Source organism: Hypanus sabinus, chromosome 13, assembly GCF_030144855.1.
Source record: "Hypanus sabinus isolate sHypSab1 chromosome 13, sHypSab1.hap1, whole genome shotgun sequence".
Lineage (NCBI taxonomy): Eukaryota > Metazoa > Chordata > Chondrichthyes > Myliobatiformes > Dasyatidae > Hypanus > Hypanus sabinus.
In genome coordinates this window covers 104,131,144-104,153,279 of record NC_082718.1, presented here as the reverse complement: position 1 = coordinate 104,153,279, position 22,136 = coordinate 104,131,144, and the positions used below count along the sequence as shown (strand labels likewise).

The 22,136-nt window shown below is 42.9% G+C and overlaps 1 protein-coding gene across 2 annotated transcripts in view; it reads right to left on the bottom strand.

Annotated features, from left to right (window-relative positions):
• Window positions 1-22,136, bottom strand: part of znrf3 (zinc and ring finger 3) — a 244,695-nt gene that overhangs the window by 5,841 nt on the left and 216,718 nt on the right. Inside the window, exons 5-8 of one of the 2 annotated variants that reach the window (XM_059988313.1) lie at window positions 19,688-19,798; window positions 18,328-18,495; window positions 15,400-15,502; window positions 10,154-11,548 (exon numbers count right to left, since the gene is read on the bottom strand). In XM_059988313.1, the coding sequence (XP_059844296.1) occupies window positions 10,154-11,548; window positions 15,400-15,502; window positions 18,328-18,495; window positions 19,688-19,798 (1,777 nt within the window). The remainder of the gene's footprint in view (window positions 1-10,153; window positions 11,549-15,399; window positions 15,503-18,327; window positions 18,496-19,687; window positions 19,799-22,136) is intronic. The other variant, XM_059988314.1, reaches the window with a different exon arrangement.

Sequence of the window (22,136 nt, the reverse complement as noted above, 5' to 3'; positions counted from 1 at the left end):
ATGAGAGCATACACAGATTATAACTAACCTAACTGAACTGTCTGGTATGGCAACAAGAGAAAAATTAATGAATGGGATACAATCTAGGTGGAGTTTACTTTGACAAGCTGCCGTACAGAAGGACGAATATTAAATGAGATTAAGGGTATAAATGAAAACAAGGATATAAAATAGGTGATGGTAAATTGTACAAAGAGTAAAATTTCAAAATTTATGAAGAAAATCAAACAAGGTGCAATCGTAAAGAGATAGGAGCAGAATTTGGCCATTTAACCCATTGAGTCTGCTTTGCCATTCCATCTTGGCTGATTTATTAATCAACCCCACTCTCCTGCCTTCTCCCCGCCACCTTTGATACCCTTACATCAAGAGCCTATCAACCTCTGCTTTAAATATCCCCAATGACTTGGCCTCTGCCTCTATCAATTCCACAGGATCCCCACTCGCTTGCTAAAGGAATTCCTCCTCATCTCTTCTACGTGAGGGCAAAAGGCAAGAATGTTGCCAATCAACTACAGGAGGCCAAGAGTGGGCAGGCAGCATGGAATTTAATGCAGAAAAGTTCAAGGTGATGTACACTTGTAGTGCTGCTGAGAAGATACAAGGATGTTCCAAGTAACTGTTGGACTAATGTCAATGGTGGGTAGGGTTTTAGAACCTTTATTTGTGCAAAACCTGACCAGTCATTTGCAGAGGTTTTAATTGATTAAGGATAACCAGCATAGGTTTGTAAAGCAAGGGTCATTTTTAACTAATTGAACGTTTTGATGGAGTCATGGAGAATGCTGGTGAAGGAGGTGGCACAGTTGCTCAGAAGCTTGTGTGCATTGTGGTGGAAGAGGACCGAGCAATGCACCTTATATTTCAAAAACGTTAGTGTAAAAGAAGAATATTTATACTAAAGTTCAATAAGGTTCAACTAGGAATTATGTCCTGCAACACACACAAAATGCTGGAGAAACTCAACAGACCAGACAGCAACAATGGAAGGGAATAAACAGTCATCGTTTTGGGCCAAGACCCTTCATCAGGAATGGAAAAAACAATGAGAAGTCAGAGTAAGGAGGCAGGGGTGGGATCTCTGTACTGCTATGGCCACCACATTTTAGGAAGGATGCAAATGATCCCAGAGGTTAGGGATTTTATCTTCAAGATGGAGATAGAGTAGCTTGGGATGCTTTTCTTGGAGCAAGATTGGTTTAGGAAGATTTTCTAGAGGTATAAATGCTTAGCATAAGTTTAATATAGATCTAGGAACAGAAGTGGGCTATTTGACTTCACAAGACTGGAAGTTAGAAGGATGAGAGGGTTTCTGATTGAAACATATAAGATTATTAAGGGATTGGACACACTGGAGGCAGGAAGCATGTTCCCACTGATGGGTGAGTCCAGAACTAGAGGCCACAGTTTAAGAATAAGGGGTAGGCCATTTAGAACAGAGATGCGGAAGAACTTTTTCACCCAGGGAGTGGTGGATATGTGGAATGCTCTGCCCCAGAAGGCAGTGGAGGCCAAGTCTCTGGATACATTCAAGAGAGAGTTAGATAGAGCTCTTATAGATAGCGGGGTCAAGGGATATGGGGAGAGGGCAGGAACGGGGTACTGATTGTGTATGATCAGCCATGATCACAGTGAATGGTGGTGCTGGCTAGAAGGGCCGAATGGCCTACTCCTGCACCTACTGCCTATTGTCTATAAGACTGTTCTGCGCTTCCACAAAACCATGGTCAACATTGCTGTCCTGCCTTTCCCCATATCCCTTGATTCTACAGTTTCTGTTTTGAATGAACTCGGTAACCGTATGTTTGTTCTTAGGCAAGGAAACTAAAACTCTACCTAGACTTAACAGTAGTTATGCTTCTTCTAACACTCAAATACCCTTGCAGTAAAGCCCAGCATACGATTTGGCTTCACAACTGCCTGCTGCACCCGTAAGTTTGCTTTCTTTAACTTCTTTACAAAGGAATTAAGATCCCTTTGAGTATCTGTATCTCCTAGTCTCTATTTAAAACCATTTCTGTTTGTGCTATCACAGTATATAACCTCACATTGTCCACATTACTCTCCACCAGTTGTGCTTTTGTTTCCTTGTTTACTTTGCCTATATCCATTTGAAGCCTCTTTATATTCTCATCATCACTCACATTCTCAGTTGTCTCACCAGCACACTTTGCAATGTTGCATTGAATCTGCTCGCGGATATTGTTGCTATAGATTGTGAATAGATGGGAGTTAGAAGGTAGATCTCTGCAGCTCCCATCTAATCTCCCAGCCCAGCAACCAGGGAAAGACATGTTTTTTTTATCGATTTATTTCCCCTCTGTTAACCAGCTTTCATCCCATGGTAGTGCATTACCTCAGATCCATGAATTGTAACATAGTTCACCAGCCTCTTGTGTAGGCCATTATTGAAAGCCCCTGAAAATCCAAAACAAGCAGGAACTAGTTCTCCTTCATTGACTCTGCCAGATACATCCTTCCAGAATTCAAAACAGATTACACGGGTTGACTCTTTTCCATCATATTGTCAAGCAAGGTAGAAAAAGGAAAATTATTATTAGCTGATGATAGAGGACTTGGTGTGATTAATAGTGGGGGATGTGAGGAAGATCTTATCTGTGAATCAAGTGTTAATGATCTTGAATCCACTACCCATGAGGATGGTGGAGGCAGAAATGATTAATAACTTCAAACAGAAATTGGATGGGCATCTGAGTGAAATAGATTTGCAGCAATATAGAGATTGATTGATTTTTCTGTTCAACAGAGAGCTGACATTTCTAAATTGGCCAAGAAGCCTCCTTCTCTGCAGCAAGATAAATCATCATTTACTGTAATCTGATTTACTGAAGTTAATCTGCCAGGGCACATATGTACCGCTCAAATGTTATTCAACAAAATCTTGAGATGAGCAAATTACAGAGATAACATCCAAAAGCTTGGATGGTTGTAGGATGATCTGGCAGCAATTTATGATAAACTTTATTATAACTTTATCTACTACAGTTATAATAAACAACATTTTGAACCATACAGGCACATTGCTGAATGGAAGATGCTAGATCTCTCTCAGGAGTGGCTGGAATGCTGTAGTACCTGCAACAGTCCACTACTCAAATCACGTAAGCATGTGGGGCAGTGTATGCACAGGTAGGGGTGTGTAGGTGCACACATAGAGGCAGGTGGATAGGGGTTGCTTAAACAAGTGTCTGGAGTGGTGTGGAGGTTGGATGGAACGTGTCCATACCCAAAGGCAGGTGCAAGTTTGGGGATTTGTCTTTGCGCATGTGCTGTCTGTGCAAAAAAATACGGTGAGCTGTCAAGTCAGCAGAAAAGATTTGTTCTCATGAACTTCCTCTGAACCCTCCCCAAAGACAGCTCATCCTTTCTTAGAGAAGGAACCCAGAGCTGATCACAATACTTCCCGTGTAGTCTGACCAGTGCCTTATAGAGCCTCAGCATTACCTCCTTGCTTTTATATTCAAGTCCTCTTGAAATGAATGAGTCCACATTGCATTTGCCTTCCTTACCACTGACTCAATCTGCAAGTTAACCTTTAGGTAATTCTGCACTAGGACTCCCAAATCCATTTCTGAAATTTTTCCCCATTTAGAAAATAGTCTTGGCTTTTATTCTTTCCACCAAACTGTAAGACCATTCTTTTCGCTCCACCGTATTCCATCTGCCACTTCTTTCCCCTTCTCCTAATCTGTCCAAATCCTTCTGCAAACTTACTGCTTCATCAGCACTACCTGCCCCTCACCTACTTTGTGTCATCTGCAAACTTGTCCACAAAGCTATCAATTCCATCAACCAAATCATTGACATATAACGTAAAAAGCAGTACCAACAGTGAACCCGGTAGAACGCCACAAATAATTAGCAGTTATTGCTACTCCATTTATTGCTACTCTACACCTCCTGCCATTCAGCCAATCTTTTATCCATGCTAGTATCCTTCCTGTAACACTATGAGCTCTTAACTAGTGTAGCAGCCTCATATTTCCAGGAGAAAGATGCAGGCGCTTCTTCAAATCATTGTAGACAGCACCACCCTGCAAACAGCCTCCTTCCAGAGCTTCATTCTGGAAAGCGCTGTAGGGCTATTAAAACAAACTATTTAATGCCATCTTAAAAGTTTCTTCACAAGGCAGTTAATCTGATCAACCATTCCAGTTACCCCCCACCCCCCTCTAATAACTCCGTCACTGCAAAGCACTGTAAACACTTTAAACCACATTGTGCTGTTCACATTGCTGGTATTGATGTACTTAAGTGCATTTTATTCCATTTCTGTATTTTAATACTAAGTTTTCTTTTTACTAATAACTTAATTATTTTATAATTGTTGAGTGTTGTTTTTTGTTGCATGGCCACACACCACAGCAAATTCCCAAAAATGTACATGTATAGGGTGAATAAAGCTGATCCTCGGTGCACGCATTGTTTAGGAATCATTAAGCTTCTTGAACGGGTTACTAAAACAGACGGTGGAGGCTGGAATGGGGCACAGCAAGAGGAAGGTAATGTAGAAATGCAGGAAAGCAGCAGAAAGGTGGACAAGTGAAGGGTGGGAGAAAAGCTGACTCCTTCAGGCAGAACTGTCAACCTGTCTTCCCGAAAGATTCTCTCTTTGCTGGAGGAACACTACAGGTCAGGCAGCATCTATGGAACGAAGTGGACTGTCCGTGTTTCAAGTCGAAACCCCTTACCAGGACTGGAAGAAAGCGGGGGGCAAGAGGGTAGGGAGAGGTGGTGCAGCAAGAGCTGGTAGGGAGAAATCAGGTTGATGTGGGAGGGGGGTAAAAGTGGGAGGAATGTAAAAGCTGAAGAAGGTGAAACCTGACCTGCACTGTGCGATGATTTGTTCTGAGTAAACAGAATGCAAGACAAGCATGGCACTGTATCTCCCACAATTCCAATTAACACTCCCAGGAAAATGTCAATTGGATAATAAATAATATCCAAACGTCAAGGAAAAGACGTAAAGGTATCAAGGAACTGAACAAATCAATAGAGATGCATAATGAGATGTTACATTAAGAATTTTTATTCTGTTTTTTTTATGCTGTGGCACGGGTGCAAACAACAAAATCCAGCAGCTTTTATTGATGAGTGTGTTTCAGTCAATGTCATGCGGCTCTCTTAAGCTGTCAATTTCATCAAGCTTTAACTTGAAAGTATACTTAGACCTATCTTGTACCAAAGATCTGCAAATACTGTATCTAAACAGCAGTAAATTTGAAGATACAGTTCATTGTAGGCTTTCAGCACACCAGTATGTAAAGACTTTGAAAAATGAACAGGTGCTGGTGCCTTTAGAGATTATCACATATTCTCAGTTAAGTCCTTGTTCCAACTCCTGTTAACTCCTTCAACTGCTGCTGTAATACAGTCCAGTTGGTCACAGGCAAAGCGCCCCCCCCCCCACCACCACTGAGCACAATTGTAAAGAGCACTGTCAGCAATGCTCAACGTCCTGGAGCAAGGCACTTAACCACACACTGCTCTGCGACGACACCGGTGCCAAGCTGTACCGGCCTAGTGCCCTTCCCTTGGACAACTTTGGTGGCGTGGAGAGGGAGACTTGCAGCATGGGCAACTGACGGTCTTGCCCAGGCCTCAGTCAACATCGAAGTCGATGGACAGCCGAAGAGAGAGTCACCAGTGGCTCCCATCATCTAGATCATTCTCTTCTCGCCTATATCATCAGGCTCTTGAACCAGCGAGGATAACTTCACTCACCTCAACTCTGAAACCATTCCACAATCTACAGACTCAACGTCAAGGACTCTACAACTCATGTCCTCAGTATTATTTATTTATTTACTGTAATTTTAAAATTTGCACTGTGTCTTTTGCACAATGGTTGTTTGACAGTGTATTTCTTTATTTTCCTATAAATGCCTGCAAAAAAATGAACCTCAGGCCAGAATATGGCGTCATATATGTACTTTGATAATAAATTTATTTTGACTTTTAGGTTGTAGGAATTCTTCCGAAGTGCCCTACTGGCAGTGATTATTTTAAAAATTTAATTGCAATTATAAAAACAACAAATTATGCTTCTTAGTATGACCATGGCAACTAGATTATCAATAAAATCTTGTTCACCAAAATCAGTCTTTTCTACTTTCTTGAGCAAATGGGTCAAAAGACGATTATAAATATAATCCAAATCAAACTGCTGGGGGAGCTCAGCAGGTCACACAACATCGGTGAGGTGAAATGAAGAGTCTAGTGATACGTTGGGAATGTTGGGAAGTTCATTTTCTTTGGATACAGATTCCAGCGTCTGCATTCCCGTGTGTCTCCATTTGCAACATAAAATCATCTGTAAAAGGATCTAGTAAAATCATCTGCCTACTGAACAGGCTTCAATCAATGCTGCTCCACCTACTGGTGGCAGAGCAGGACAAGGATGCTATCGTGTCCATTCAGGACTCAAACCGCTGTTGTATGCATTGCTAGACTACATACCACACTTGTAAAACGTTAACTGTGATTGCTCTGAACAGATGAAGTACACAGGGCACTGTAATAGATGGGTAAAAAGGTATAGTGTGCTGGCCTTTATTAAATTCTGGTTAGACCACGCGTGGGAGTATTGAGTTCATTTCTGGTCACCTCAGTATAGAAAGTGTTGAACCAATAGTGAGAGTGTGGAGATTTACCAGACTGCTGCCTGGATTAGAGAGCATGTCTTACGGGGATAGATTAAACAAGCTATGGCTTTTCTCTTTGCAGTGAAGGACGATGAGAAGCAACAGAGAAGACAGAGTTGTACAAGGTGATAAGATGCATAGATAGAATGGGTAGCCAGCACCTTTCCCCCAGGGTGGCAATAGCTAATATGAGTGGACATAATTTTGAAGTAATTGGAGGAAAGTGTTGGGGAAGGAAGGATTTTCACACAGACAGCAACGGGTGCGTGGAACGCAATACCAGGGCTGGGAGTAGAGGAATAAAGGGACGTTCAGGGATATTCAAGGGACTTTTACACAGGCACATGAGTGAAAGCAAAAAATAGAGGAATATGTGGAAGGAAAGATTACATTGACCTTGGAATATATTAAAGGGCCAGCACAAACATTATGGGCCGAAGGGCTTGTACTGTTCTATGTTCCAGTACCAGAAATGCCATTTAAATAGATCTACCTTCAGCAAATCGTTTTCTCTAGCTTTCACATGGACCCTTCGTTGGATCTGACTTGAGAGGGAGATGAAGAAAGCACACGGAAAAGAATCCCAGTTGCTTTGTTTAGGTTGGTTCAGCCTCTCGATTCTGGATTTAACAATCTATGGTTTTTAAAATACTCACCACTTCTCGGCCTTTAAAATCAAAGAGTAAATGATAACCCTGCAGTATCCTTTACCCAGGCTACATCAAGACTTTGAATACAGTAAAGAGTTAAAAAGGTACTCAGCAAAGTTGCTTCCCAGTTCAAAGTAGATCAGATTGACAATGATTGATATCTGGCCTTTGGAAAAAAACAAACAATCTTCCTCCCCCACAATATTTTATAATTTTACTAGAAAATGTCATGTCAACACGCTTAACAAAATAATCACTGTAGGTTTGAGCTGAATTGGAGGATGAGAGGTCAGTGACAGGGAAATAAATGCAACATTGTGAGTAGCGTTTAAAGTGTGATACAAGACTCTGGCATTCTAATCCGTCACCACCTCAGCTTTAGAGAAAGATACTTTGCTGATGGCTACACTTTCCAGCTCTTGCACACATCGATCTGCCAGAGAAGGTGGTGAGTTTGTGGCAATTAACATATACGTATTGACCAACGTGTCCAACACAAGTTAGTTTCTCTGCAAAAGAGGCCACTGTGAAGAGATTTTAATACATCAGTGTGACTTAGCTTAGACTACTACTGCCAAAGGTGGAGATCTTTGCAAGATAGCTGTGATAAAAAAGAGTAAGTTTGTTCTCCTGTAGATTATTATCTGGGCAAAAGCTTGCAGCCCTTCCCACAGCCGCTATCTCCAGCCCTATAGTGTTTAATATTTCCTACACAGCTGCTGCCTGCACCACCCTGTCCGATAGTCCAATAATGCCTTTATCACTTTTTATTTTAAAAATCATTTCCTGGCTTCACCCAAAAAAGGCCTCTGTGCAGTTTGGCCTCCTGTTTCCTGCAGTCACAATGTACTAGTACAATTAGGAGTTTGCTCGTGTTTCCTCCCTTGTCACGCTGGTGGAAAAACTCGTTGCAGTAAATTGTCCCAGCAAAGGTGGATGGTGTGACACTCGGTGGAGTGATGGCAGGTGAAGAGAGCAGGTTGCAGGGAAGTAAGTGGGGGTGGGGTGGGGATGGGAATTAGATAACCTGTTGGAATGTCTGCACATTACATTCTGTATGGTTCTGTGGATTGAATAGGCATGCGTCTGTAGAATGAGTCAAATCTCAGTCATGGAGGGCTCACGTCTAAAGACCTCACATGCACAAAAGCTAGCAGACCCGTAGAGGGGTTTCTATTTTTGTTTTTGATATGCAAAATCTGTGACATTATGCTTTCAGGCCAACCCCCTCCTCCTGCCCCAGCTTGGCCAAGATTACTCAAGAACGTGGGGTATGAACTGGTCACCCATCTGATTTTCGTTCCCCTGAGTGCTATCGTGAAACTTCCATAATGCAACATTCTCAATGGAGCCATATTGTCAGAGTTTCATGTTTACAGGATGTTATTCACGGCACAACACAACCTTAATTCGCATTTTTAATACAATATTTTTCTAGTGAATCCTATAAATTTAAAAGGAGCAAAGAACCTCTGGGTTTCACTGAGCACTAGGGCAACATAGGAACACTGTTGAGTACAGGGCACTGAAAGGAACACCAGGCTCCATAGATTGACACAGAAAGTCTCTGGCCATGGTAAGTTTGTGGGCAATGAGCAACCCCGAATTTGTTAAGTTCCTGATGATCCTTGCCAATTTACACAAGTACACCACAGAAGGCATCCTAACAGGATCCAACACTGCTTGGTATAAGAATAGCTCTTCCCAAGACTGCAAGAAATTGCAGACAACTATGAACGCAGTGCGGTCTATTATGTAAACCAGCCTCCCCTCCATTGACTTCATCCACACTTCCCGAAGCCTCAGGAAAGCAGCCTCATAAATTGAATACCCCTTCAAACCCAAGCATTCTCCTTTCTCAGGGAGTAATGGGTGCACAAAATGCACTGCCATTGACAGTGGTGGAGGCAGATACATTAGGGTCCTTAAAGAGACTCTTAGATAGACACATGGAGCTTAGAAAAATAGAAGGCTATGGAGTAGGGTAATTCTAGGCAGTTTCTATAGTAAGTTATGTGGTAGGCACAACATTGGTGGGCTGAAGGGCCTGTAATGTGCTGTAGATTTCTGTTTTATGTTCAGCTCTCCCAGCAGGTGGAACACTGGAAAGCATGAAAAACTACACACAGCCAGGCTGCATGGCAGCTCCCGTACACAAATGGATGTCTCGTGCAATAAGGATGAACCCCTAACCTCTCAAGACTACCTGGCATTGTCTGCCTGCTTTGCACTCTCTCTGTACCTGTAACGTTATTCTGTGACTGCTTTTCCTTGTGTACGACCTCGACGCAGATATACGTGGAGTGAGTAACAAATCTACTGAAAGAACATAGAGGCTCGAGCACATTCTGGGTCAAAACCCTGCATCTGGACTAGGTACGAGCTCCTGAAGGAGGACCTCAGCTTGAAACGTTGAATGCTTATCATTTCCATAGATGTTGCCTGACCTGCTGAGTTCCTCCAACATTTTGTGTGTGTTGTTGTTGTGGATTTTCAGTGCCTGCACAATCCCTTGAGTTTATGTATTGAATGATCTGTCCAGGCGGCTTGTAAAGCAAGACTTTTCACCGTTTCCTGGCACGAGGGAAAATAATAAACCAATGACCCCAGTGAGGGGAACTCTCAGGGTCTCTAAATGGTTCTGGAACAGATTAGTGGCCCACCTAGTCCGAATGGAGTGTCGTGGCCTGAAACACTGATTGTTCATTTCATTCACTGATGCTCCCTAACTCTCTGACCTTCTCCAATGCCTTGTGTGTGTCGCTCAGGATTTCCAGTGCCTCCGTTCCCCTCTTGCCCGCGCCCCCTGACTCACCGCGCACCCGCACCCCATCTTACCCTCTGAGCTGTCCCTCATGGTGGGCTCGCGGAGCCGAGAGCACATGTTGGGGAAGGCACCGCCTGTGTCCTCGGGGACGCTGATAACGCGCTGGGCCAGTTCACAGCTGCTGGGGGGCAAGGAGGACGAGGAGGGGGTGGCCTTGGGGCTGCGCGGGCTCTCGTCAGCCTGGGCGTTCCTCACGCTGACGGTGCAGTCCTGGGCCGGGCCGCGTGCCCGTTTCTCTTCGTGAAAACGGTGGCCAGCATCGACGCTGTACAGCATCGGCGAAGCAGTCCTCGGGCAAGACCCACAGAGTGGTGGGAAGCGGCCACCTTCTGCCCCCTTGCAGCCAGCAGCTGGCGTTTCCAGGCAACGGGCACAGGCCTGCTCGGCCCCGCTGCTCCTGTCCCCCAGGGCAGCCGGGCCCCTGTCCTCCAGCGAGGAACTGCTGCTGTAGTTCATGTCCAAGCTGCAGTCTGAGAGCTGGTCCCCGGGAGAGGCCCGGGGTCCCGTGTCAGGGGAGCGGCAGCCATATTTTGGCAGGCCACCACCGCTGTCCATTTCCTCCTCCTCCTCCTCCTGCGGCCCTCCCGTCAGCAGGCTCTCACCGGCCTGGCACGGGCTGCGGCTCCGGTAGATGTACGGGTCATAGTCACTGCTCAGGGAGCTGCGGAAGGTGGAGCAGCTACCGTAGACTCCCCGGTTGCTGACCTCAGTGCAGTCCAGCATGGAGTCGCTGGAGGAGCAGTGGCAGGGGCCCGAGCTGGCGCTGCTGCTGCAGGAGCTGTCGCTGCCGGGGCCGTCGGCCAGGTAGCCACTGCACGCCGACCGGTGACCGTGGTAGCAGCTGAAGCCAGAGCTGCTGCCTCCGTCTAGGTGGGACGACGGAGGGATGTGGACCACAGTGGGGTACAGCATGCTGCCGCCGGCCTGAAAAGCTCGGGAGGGCCCCTTCTGGCTGAGGAGGCCCGGCTGGGACTCGGCCTGCGGGTAGCTCAGTCCTTGGATGAAGTAATGCTGATACATGGTCTCGTACTGGGAAAAACAAGGGGCCCTCGAGTAATTCCGCCCGTTCATTCTGGCCCTCCGGAAGGCGTGGGCCGGAGGGAACGCGCGATGCTCCACGTTGCAGTGGTGGGCGCCCAAGCTGTGGTCCAGGTGGACGGGCGGGTAGCTCCGTACGTACGCCCCCGACTGAGCTGGGTACAGGCCCTGTTCACCGTGCTGCTCCACCGTGAGCACCGTGACGGGATTTCCCCGCGTATCCATGCTAGTCCTGGTGGGATAGGTGGTCAGCTGGCTTGTCCTGTGCACACGTCCAGGGTAATGGATGGGTAGCACCACTCGCTGTCTGCTGTGCCCTTGACCCTCGCCCTCGACGCACACAGAGCCACTGCTTTCTTTTTTCCTTTCTGTAAAGAGAAAGAGACGTTAGGTGGGGTTTTATACGGCAGGCCTCAGCCTGGGTGCAACCCTTACGACGTGCAATCATCGTAACCTTCAGCAAATTAACAGCTTCCTCTCTATAGTCTTTTTGTTCAAAGGCCACAGACACCTTTGCCTCCTGCTACACGGAGTTTGTGTCCAGTCACTTTCTGGAATCTCTGTACTGCAGACCAGGCCAGCATTCATTGCCCATCTGTAAATGCCCTTTACAAGGCAGTGGGGAATCACCGCCTGCTTTGGAGGGACCACTGCACAGGATCAGAAAAAGCTGCAGAGACAGTTGCAAACTCAGCCAGCTCCATCACGGGCTCTAGCCTCCCCAACATTGAGGACATCTTCGAAAGGCGATGCCTCAGAGAAGTGGCATCTGTCATTAAGGACCCCATCACCCAGGACCTGCCCTCTTCTTATTACTACCACCAGAGCAGAGGTTCAGAAGCCTGAAGGCACACTCAACGTTTTAGCAACATATTTCTCCGCTCCACCATCAAATTTCTGAACAGTCCATGAACACTACCCCACTATATCTACATATTTCATATTGTAACTTGTAGTCTATTTTATTACTGCATTGTACTGGGGCCATAAAGCAACAAATTTCACGATGTGTCAGTGATAATAAACCTTATTCTGATTCTGATCCGGCACCGTCAACTTCCAGAACAGCAACCGCACAGGAACAGTTTCTTCAGCCCATGAGGCAATAAATAAATTCCTATCTGAACAAATCCATTTTGCATACACATTACCCATATCGTTCTATTCTCTGCGCAATCATGTGCCTATCTAACAGCCTCTTAACTGCCTTCATATTTTCCTTCACCACCATCTCTGGCAGAGTCGACCAGGTACACACTACTCACTGTGTTTTTAAAAAACCCTGTCCCACCCATCTCCTCTCAGCTGTCTGCTCTGTCTATGTCTCCCATAATCTTATAAACTCCTTATCAGGTCTCTCCTCAGCACCTGTTGTTGTTCCTGAGAAAATAAGCCAAGTTTGTCCAATCTCTCTGTACACCACACAGCCTCCAATCCAGGCAGCATCCTGGTAACCCTCTACTGCGCCCCTCCAAAACTTCTATATTCTTTCAGTAAGGGGTCAACCAGACTTTAATTAAATCTGTTTTTTTTTTGACTAAACAGAGGTTTATGCAGCTGCAACATACAAGAGGTGATTGATATGTTCGTGGCCTAAGGAAGGGGTCACATTTATTTTTAATTACATTTAAAAACCTAGCACATTTATTTTTCAATATAGTCCTTTCCTATATTTAGTCCAGTGGTCGTGGAGCATACAGATCTTGGACCTCCAGAAAGTGTCCACAGATGGATGCTTGATAAGTTCGTGGCCTAAGGTAGAAGGAGATGAGTTATACAGCTCTCGTTACATGCACATGCAGGATTATGCAGAAAGTTTGAAGTTAATAACGCACCTCCTAATTTAGGGCACAAACTTATCAATCACCCCTGATAAGTTATTAACTTCCAACTTTCTGCATAATCACTCAAAGAGTTGACCTGCATGTGCATGTAACGAGAGCTGTATAACTCATCTCCTTCTACCTTAGGCCACGAACTTATCAAGCATCCATCTGTGGACACTTTCTCGAGGTCCAAGATCTGTATGCTCTATGACCGCTGGACTAAGTGTGTAAATGTAGGAGGGGACTATGTTGAAAAATAAATGTGCTAGGTTTTTTAAAATTGACACCTTCTGCCTTAGGCCACGAACATATCAATCACCCCTCGTAACTTCCTGACTTTTGAGTTCAGTGTCTGAACAAATAAAAGCAATATCCCATATGCCTTCTTTACCAGCCTATCAACTCATGCAGTTATTTTTAGGGAACTTTGGATTTGGACTCCAAAATTTCTCTGCACATCAATACTGTTAAGAAATCTGCTATTACCAATGCCGTGTAATGTCCCTTTAAATTTTATCGCCTAAAGAGAAAAACTTCATGGCAGAATAAACTCCCATTTGCCACATCTCCACTCCACTCATAACTGCAACTGATCTCTATCCCGCTGTATCCTTTGGCAACCATCTACACTGTCCATAATTACAGCAAATCCTTGTGATCTGGTGAAGGTGCTCCCACAGTGCTGTTGGCCATAGCACTGTGATCTCTATGCAGCAATGACGAAGGAACAGTCATGTTAGGATGCTGAGAAGCTTGCAAAGGACCATGAAGGGTTACGTTTTTTTTTAAAGAGTACCGATGAGAGAGAAATGCCTTTGGGCTCTCCCTGTCTCCTTGTGGTCTTAACAGGATTCAAAGAAAAGTGTTGCAAAGCTATCGTACTCCTGCTCCTTTGGAGACCCACAACCACACTTGCAGAGGTTTTTTAAAGATCCCATGGGATTATCCAAAAAGTAATTCTCCCTGGTGTTCTGGTCAAAATCACCAAAATAAATTACCTGCACCATTTTGTCCTACTGCTGTCCTACAGGAACCTGAGAATTCTTCCAATCCTTAGTTTGCAACAGTGAAAAAGATAACATAGCAAGATGTGAAATGTTTTGGTAACTTGCTATTAATGTGCACCATCAAGTCAAATTCCTACTGGAGTCCCTATATTTGATGTACAAGACTTTGAAACCCAGCAAACCTTTAAACTCTGAACATTTTGTGCATAGCTTTGTCAAAAATGGATGATCAGCCTCTTCAAACGAGGAGTGAGTGAGCATTTGTCAAGGAGCAAAATTTTGGCCTGTTTTACGCAATATTGAGAGCTTGCACAGAGCAACTGCCACAATCACAAAGAGTTCAACAGCACAACTTGTCCTGTGTATATAATAAATAATTAATACCCTAGATTAATGGGTCATCTTATTTAAATTAATCAAGGGAACTTAGAGCTTATCTCCTTCTTAAGCCAATCAACGACTGCCTGGATAGCTTGTTGCTCTAAAACCTGGCATTATATTTTTCTAGGACTACCTTCGGCTTAAGAGTTTTTTTTTATTAGCCACTTATAAGGATGTAAGATAACAAGAAATCTTCCAATGCAGTAATAATGAGGCATTTGACTATTACTGGGGAAGGACAGAGGAATGGTTGTTCAGCTGTGATTTGAGTTTGCCCAGTGTGCCCCCAGTGAGTGTTGACCTTCCAATATCCTTCACACTCTTCCTGGTCTCATTCTCCCCACACTCCCATCAACTCAGCACAGGTTCTATAACGGGGGAAGGGGGGGGGGGGTACTTCGATGGCCAACTGACCTTCCAACCCACGTGTCTTTGAGATGTGGGAGGAGGAAAGTGAAGCACTGGGAAGAAAGGCAGCATAGTATGGCACGGTAGCGCAGCGGTTAGCGTAAAGCTACTACGGTGCCAGTGACCCGAGTTCAATTCCGCTGCTGTCTGTGAGGAGTTTGTTCTCATCATCACTGTGTGGGTTGTCACTGGGTGCTCCAGCTCCCTCCCACTTTCCAATAACGTACAGTTACTAGGTTAATTGGTCGCATGGGTGTAATCGGGTGGAGAGTGCTCATTAGGCCAGAAGGGCCTGTTACTGAGCTATATCTCTAAATAATTAATAAAAAACAGTCACAGAAAGACCATGAAAGCTCTGCAGAGCAGAATATAACCAGCCCACCAGTGTTACAGTGCAGCAGCTCGAATAGCTTCCAATGCTTGCCAGCATCTGCGCAAAGCACGCACGTGCCAAGTCAAGTTTTTGGCCAATCCAGTGCCTCCCCTGTTTAACCATTCAGCAGCCTGAATGGGGAGAGGATCCCTCGCACCCATGAGCTGAGGAAGCCCACCAGGACCCCCCCCCCCCCCCCGAAGGAGCAGAGAGGCTGAACGTACCAATGATATTGTGCCTGCAGTGCGGACACGTGTGATGCTGCAGGAGCCAGGGATCCACACACTTCCTGTGAAACCGGTGAGCGCAGGGGATCACGCGCAGCTCCTGCCAACAGGAAGAGAAGTTGGATTCTTTAAAACGTAAAATAGAACGCGCTGGAAAATTCTGTCGTCAAATGATCAGTAGTTTGAGCCTTGTCCTGACCAAAATGATTCAATCTTAAAATTAAAATATAAACAGATATAGAAGTGCTTTGTCATTGCCTGTGGTAAAATTGGAATGAAATAAGAACTTGAATTCCTGCACATCTTCAGTACAAGGCAGGAAGAGAGTTAACGGGGCGGGCGGGGGGGGGGGCAGAGTTCAATAAATAACATTTAAGTAATCTGAAAGATTACATCCAAACACATCAAGGGAATAGAACTGGCAGGTTGAGTGGTTATTTAAGAAAGAATGCATAAGGGACCGCAGGTATGGGAATCCAGAGCAACACACTCAGCAATCTGAGCAGCACCTGTAGATGGAACTGTCAGAGTTTCGAGCTGAAAACAGGAATCGGGACTGAGAGTGGAGGATCGAGGTGACCAGCAGGGTCAGAAGGTGAGTTGCGGGAAAGGACACTGAGGTGATCAGCGGACTGAGGAGGGGGGGTAAGATGACAGGCAGGAGAAGAGATGATGTATTCTAGTGGTGGAAGCCTTTCGGTGGACTTGATGGACATGTGAGGGAAAATAAGAGGGATATATTAGGGAGTGGGATTAATGAGGTTGTTCAGTTACTGACATAGATTCAATGGCAGGCAGGATTAATGCTATTAAGATGGTTATTTTACCTAAGTTTTTATATATTTTTCAAGCGATACCAATTTTTATCCCGAAATCTTTTTTTACTAATGTTGACTCTAAAATTTCTTCATATATATGGCAGAATAAAAATCCCAGGTTAGGTAAAACATATTTACAGAAGACAAAAAAGGAAGGCGGGTTAGCATTACCTAATTTCAGATTTTACTATTGGGCAGCTAATATTAGGTATTTGTTATGCTGGTTGAAAGATGGGGGTGGATCTTTTGGCCCTTGTTGGGTGAGTTTAGAAACTAAATCGGTATCAGCTTATGCTTTGGGTTCTATTTTAGGGACTTCTCTCCCTTTTGCTCTTTCTAAATTGCCGAAACGAATTGACAACCCGATAGTTAAACATACATTGCGTATATGGTTTCAATTTCGGAGATTTTTTGGGTTGACTCAATTCGTTTTAAATAGTCCTATTGTATCTAATTGTTTTTTTCACCCTTCCATTATAGATCAAGCTTATTCAGCTTGGAAAACTAAGGGATTACTAAGATTTTCTGATTTATTTTTAGATAATTGTTTCATGTCTTTTGAACAATTATCCAACAGATATAACTTGCCGAGATTTCATTTTTTTAGATATTTACAGATTAGACATTTTTTAAGTTCTGTACTCTCTACGTTTCCAAATTTTGTGCCTTCAGATACTTTGGAGAGTTTATTTGAATTAGACCCTTTTCAAAAAGGGCTTATTTCAAAACTTTATAATATAATTATGAAGATACGTTCAGAGCCCCTTTATAAGACTAAACAGGATTGGGAAAGAGAGCTTAGTTTTAGTATTTCTAGTGAGAATTGGGATAGAATTCTTCAATTAGTTAATACATCATCGTTATGTGCCAAACATTCACTAATACAATTTAAGGTTGTACATAGGGCCCATATGTCCAAGGATAAATTAGCTCATTTTTACTCTCATATAAGTCCTATTTGTGATAGATGTCATTCTGAAATTGCGTCTTTAACTCACATGTTTTGGTCGTGTTCATTTTTGGAGAAATATTGGAAAGATATTTTTGATATTATTTCTGCGGTTTTGAATATTGATTTACAACCTCATCCTATTACCGCAATTTTTGGTTTACCAATGTTAGATTCACAGCATTTATCTTCTTCAGCCCGTCGAATGATTGCATTTCTAACTCTGATGGCTAGAAGATCTATATTGTTGAATTGGAAAGAAATTGATCCTCCCACTGTATTTAATTGGTTCTCTCAAACTATGTTATGTTTAAATTTAGAAAAAATTAGAAGTGGTACTTTTGAGACTTCTATTAAATTTGAAAAGTTATGGAGACCATTTATTCAACATTTTCATATGATGTAATATGACCCTGTGCCAAGTACATTTGATTTCCCAGTTTTCAGCTTATGTATTTTGAGAGGACCGGAAGTGACAGCATTGATGAATACTTATTTTTGTGAGATATTATAAACAGCCCACTTTTTTTTTTCTCCTTCTCTTTTGTTTGTTTTTCTTTCTTTTATATTACTTATTAGTTATAGTTATTAGATTAGATTAGTTAGTTTTGCATTATATAAATTTTTTTTTGTTTATTTTTCTTTCTTTTTTCTGTTTTTTTTTATATTATACATTATGAAATATTTAGATTTACTATGTCCATACATATATCTTATGGCTTATGTCTTGGTAAACTCATTTATATTGTAACTATTATGTATGTTTTTTTTTCATATGTAATGGAATGTGTATGTTGGTAATTTCTTTATCAATATATCATTTGTATTCTGTCCATATTACTAATATTAATAAAAAGATTTAGAAAGAAAGAAAAGAAAGATTCAATGGGCCAAATAAAAAACATTAACACAATGGGGCCAACTCTACAGGAATACTCTCTTTTTAAAGACTTGTATCCTTTTTACTTATTCTGAAAGTTCCAATCAGAATCCGGTGAACATTTATTCTATTACTTGATCAAACGGGAACATCTTGGCAGTTTGCTCTTTGTAAGGTGCTGATGCTGATCACACAGGCCGTCTCATGGCATGTCTTTTGCCAACTATTTGAAATACTCATAATTAAAAAGTTTTAACTTTCTGAAGTGCTCTCCTCACCTCTCCGTCAACATATTTCTCCAAGCAGATGGCACAATCCGAGGTGGAGCTGCTACTCAGGGTGTCCGAGGCACCGCAGTTGCCTTCTCGAGAAACTTTGCTCTTTGACTTGAATTTTCTTGTCTCCATCTTCTCGAGCGCCTGGAGAGCCATCCTGTTCATTGAACTCTGATGGAGAGACAGGGAGATTCAGTCGACAGGGACAGAGCAGGAATATAAATCTGGCTGCTCTTGAAGGGGCGCGTCCCACCATTACCCCAATCAGAGTGCCAAAACCATTTATGTGACTGGTACAATTTCACTCAAAACTGAATACTAATTCCAATTACATTGATTTTAGTTGCTACAGCATTGAGATAAAGCACACTGTTTTCTATCCGCATGTTGATATGGATCTTTTAAGATACAGGGGCCTTAGGCCCACACCACCAGGTTCAGGAACTCTACAAAAAGGTTTGTCATTCTGATTGGTATAACAGTGCCATTCTCATTGCATCTTATACCAATTACTTCACCTTCATATCCACAAAGTTCAAGTTCACTCACTTAAAGCACTTGTGAGGGGAACGATGCTACCTATGTTTATAATCAGGAACAGTAACGGCATATGTTTGAACTGTAATCATTTTCGTTGACTTTTCTTCTGCTTCTGCAATAACACTTTGCTAACAGCACTGCCAAGGTTCAACAAGACACCCCACGTAGGCAGTTTTGATTTGCGTTGATGTTCCTAGGCAGGTGATACAAGATCAGATGCATGTTCACATTTACATGTTCAATTTTCTTCTGACTTCCGCTGCAAATTTTTGGCCATGTTCCCGTCACACTTGGAGCTGAAAGTAACTTTCTCTGCACTTTCTCCTTTAGATTATATTCCCCACAACCCAATAAATATCAGTCTACTTCCACTGAAGCCCTGTGTTTTTGTTGCCGTTAGAAGGGCAATTAAAATCCTGATAAAAGAGCTCAATCTGAATTTGTGTCTGCAAATTGTGAATATACAAAAGGTACTAAATACATCTTCAATAATCTACTTTTTAAATATTTGGAAATCCCAATGGTTCAGTATCAGGCTATGCAGGCCTCAGTTTCCATCCTCCCTTTAATCTCATCAGGTACCCATTAAAGCTTAACGAGGTTCACTGGAAAATTTATTATAGTAGAGCAGTGTAACAAAAAGTGCCCTACAAGTATGTTAGGGTATTAATAGTCGAGGAAATCTGTCAGCCTGGCACTGTAAATGTCTTGCGTATGGTGCGTTATCAGTTTTACTGTACTCCATGTTTGGGATTTTCCAAAGCCTTTAAATCTGTGATAATCTTTTCAGATCAGTTTAAAAGACTTCTGTTCAGTCTCTTACCTGACTCCTGCGTTGTTTGAGCTTGATTTTAATGAGTAAAACCAGACAGACAAGGGAAACCACCACAAAAAAAGCCAGGAAGATTCCCATATCAAAGTATTCTGTGGGCTGCTGGCAAAGCAGAAAGAAGGAGATTTGTCATTAGTTAAAGTAAGCAGATCCAGCCACACAAAAAAAACTGTCCTAAGTTAGTGACAAGAAAATAAAGTAAGGATGTTTTCACCCCCGTCATCTCAACAACTTATAACGCAATGCTAATATAGTTTGGCTGTGATCTCCACTCTGTCAGACCTAGTGACTGACCAGAAACTATTAACATTTTAGATAGAGGAATCCCTGCTGTTATACTTTATCTCATGTAAATCTCAGTCACATCTAAACTACAGAAAGATTAATGGAGAGATTGTAATACAGAACACGGCATGCTGAAAAAAATACATTACTATACAACTAGAGAAGGCACTTTCAAATTTATAGGTATTCGCTTGGTGATTGTTAGGATTGTTTATAAAGCTAGATCCTGTAAGTATAAATATTACCTGCAGGTCAATCAGACTCCCCATCTACAGTATATGAAGTATGCAGTTAAAAGATAGTTGTTTAAAAGACAGAGGCTCTCTTTCCAGTCTAGACAGGAATGATACCCATTCTATGTGTTATTAAGGTAGTTGGAGCAGTGATCAATATTAAACCAAGCCAGAGCTCCTGAGGCCCTGGGACCCTTCCCTTGCCTGTGTACTGTTGCCAGTTCAGACCCAGGAGCAGCCTCAGTCATCATCTTCTCACACAGGGTCACAAACTCGGAACTCTACCCCAAAGCTTTGTGAATTCTGATCCATTGATTGTGTTTGGGGCTGATAAAGACAGATAATTATCAACCAAGATGTTACTCAATAGCAGAGTAGCTTGAGGTCCTGTCTCTTATATTCATTATTAACTGAAAACGCCATCATTAAATAATAAAAAATATTTTTTTAAATAAAGTCCCGCACACCTTGAGTTCTAGAGCGCACAAGTATAAAACCAGATGAGTCAAATGTTTGGAAATACCACACAATTTAGCATGTAGCAGAAAGTTAAGCTCGAAATTAGACTGGCCAGCAGGTGGGGACCTAACTGTACAGTAGAAGCCTCAGCCAGAGTTATTCATTATACTGAGGAGCACATTTCAAAGGCATTCCCCTGTCGTGAACTCATCTTTCAAGTCGGCCCCCGTGGATTTTAATTTAGAAGGAAAGCTCGGCTGGGAAAGCGTCAAATTAATTTTTCAGTTGCACTTCTGTGCGGTTGGTTGCTGAAAGACTGGGGAGATCATTGCGGGCTTTTTTTTCTTGCTCCCGAGTGAAAGCAGCAAGAATTTAGGTCAAAGGCTTGGGATACTCTAGCAATGCCAGGGCAGCACTTATTGATGTCAACCTCGCTGGAATTCCGCGCCACGGTGCCATGTCTCACAACTGTGGGAGGCTGACGTGGATGACAGATGTCACTGGAATTAATAGCAAACATACATAGAACTTACTTTGCATCACTTATCATTCTGACTGCATTCAATTAAAGGCCGCTTCCTTCAAGAATAACGACTGCAAACGCTTTCTTGTTTAAAGAGAAAAAAGGATTGAGCTACAATTAGCTCACCACCGGGCCTAATTATACACACCCATACAACTAGCGCTTCAGATTTTAAATGAATAGAAAAAGAATCGCATTATATTAAATATATAAAACAAAGGATACAAAATTTCCCAGTGTATCGAAACTAGTCCCACTAAAACCAGCATATCAATCTGACACTACAACCTGCATTATTCAACCATAGCAATATGCATTTCACAAATACAATTCCCATGGTGACAACAGCATGGGCCCATCAATAGTGACTTTGATCATATGTATATGCCATTGTTGGTAACTAGTTGCTAATTCAACTCTCTGTGAAGGAATTTAACCAATGTATACTTGCTGGGAATCTGTTTTATGTCCCTTCCAAGGCGAAAGGCCAACAGGAATAAATTTCACTGGGAGCTTCTTAATTATGTACTGGGGAGATGATGGGGGAGGTGTTGGTAGGTGGCGGGAGGCAGGTGAGGTTGTGCAGTTAATCTACTAAACTTGCAGAAATTATTTTGGACAGTGCTGAAACAGATATGACAACTCCATGGGCCAAACATGGCACAAGGGAAAGCCACTGTGTACATGTGCATTTCGAGGATATATACAGTTGCCCAACTCAAGAAGGTAAGGTACAATGGTAGCCAGCATTTGTCCTTGAAGCCTCACAGTTTATGATGGCAAGGTACAGTATCAATCCAGGTTATTGCAATGATTCTGAGACAGAGCAAATAGTGAGCCTGTGAACAGGAGTCACAAATAAACAACATGCTAATGGTTGCATTCAGTTTCTTGAACGTTTTGCAAAGGCACCCATCACCCTGACCATTTTCCTTCACTC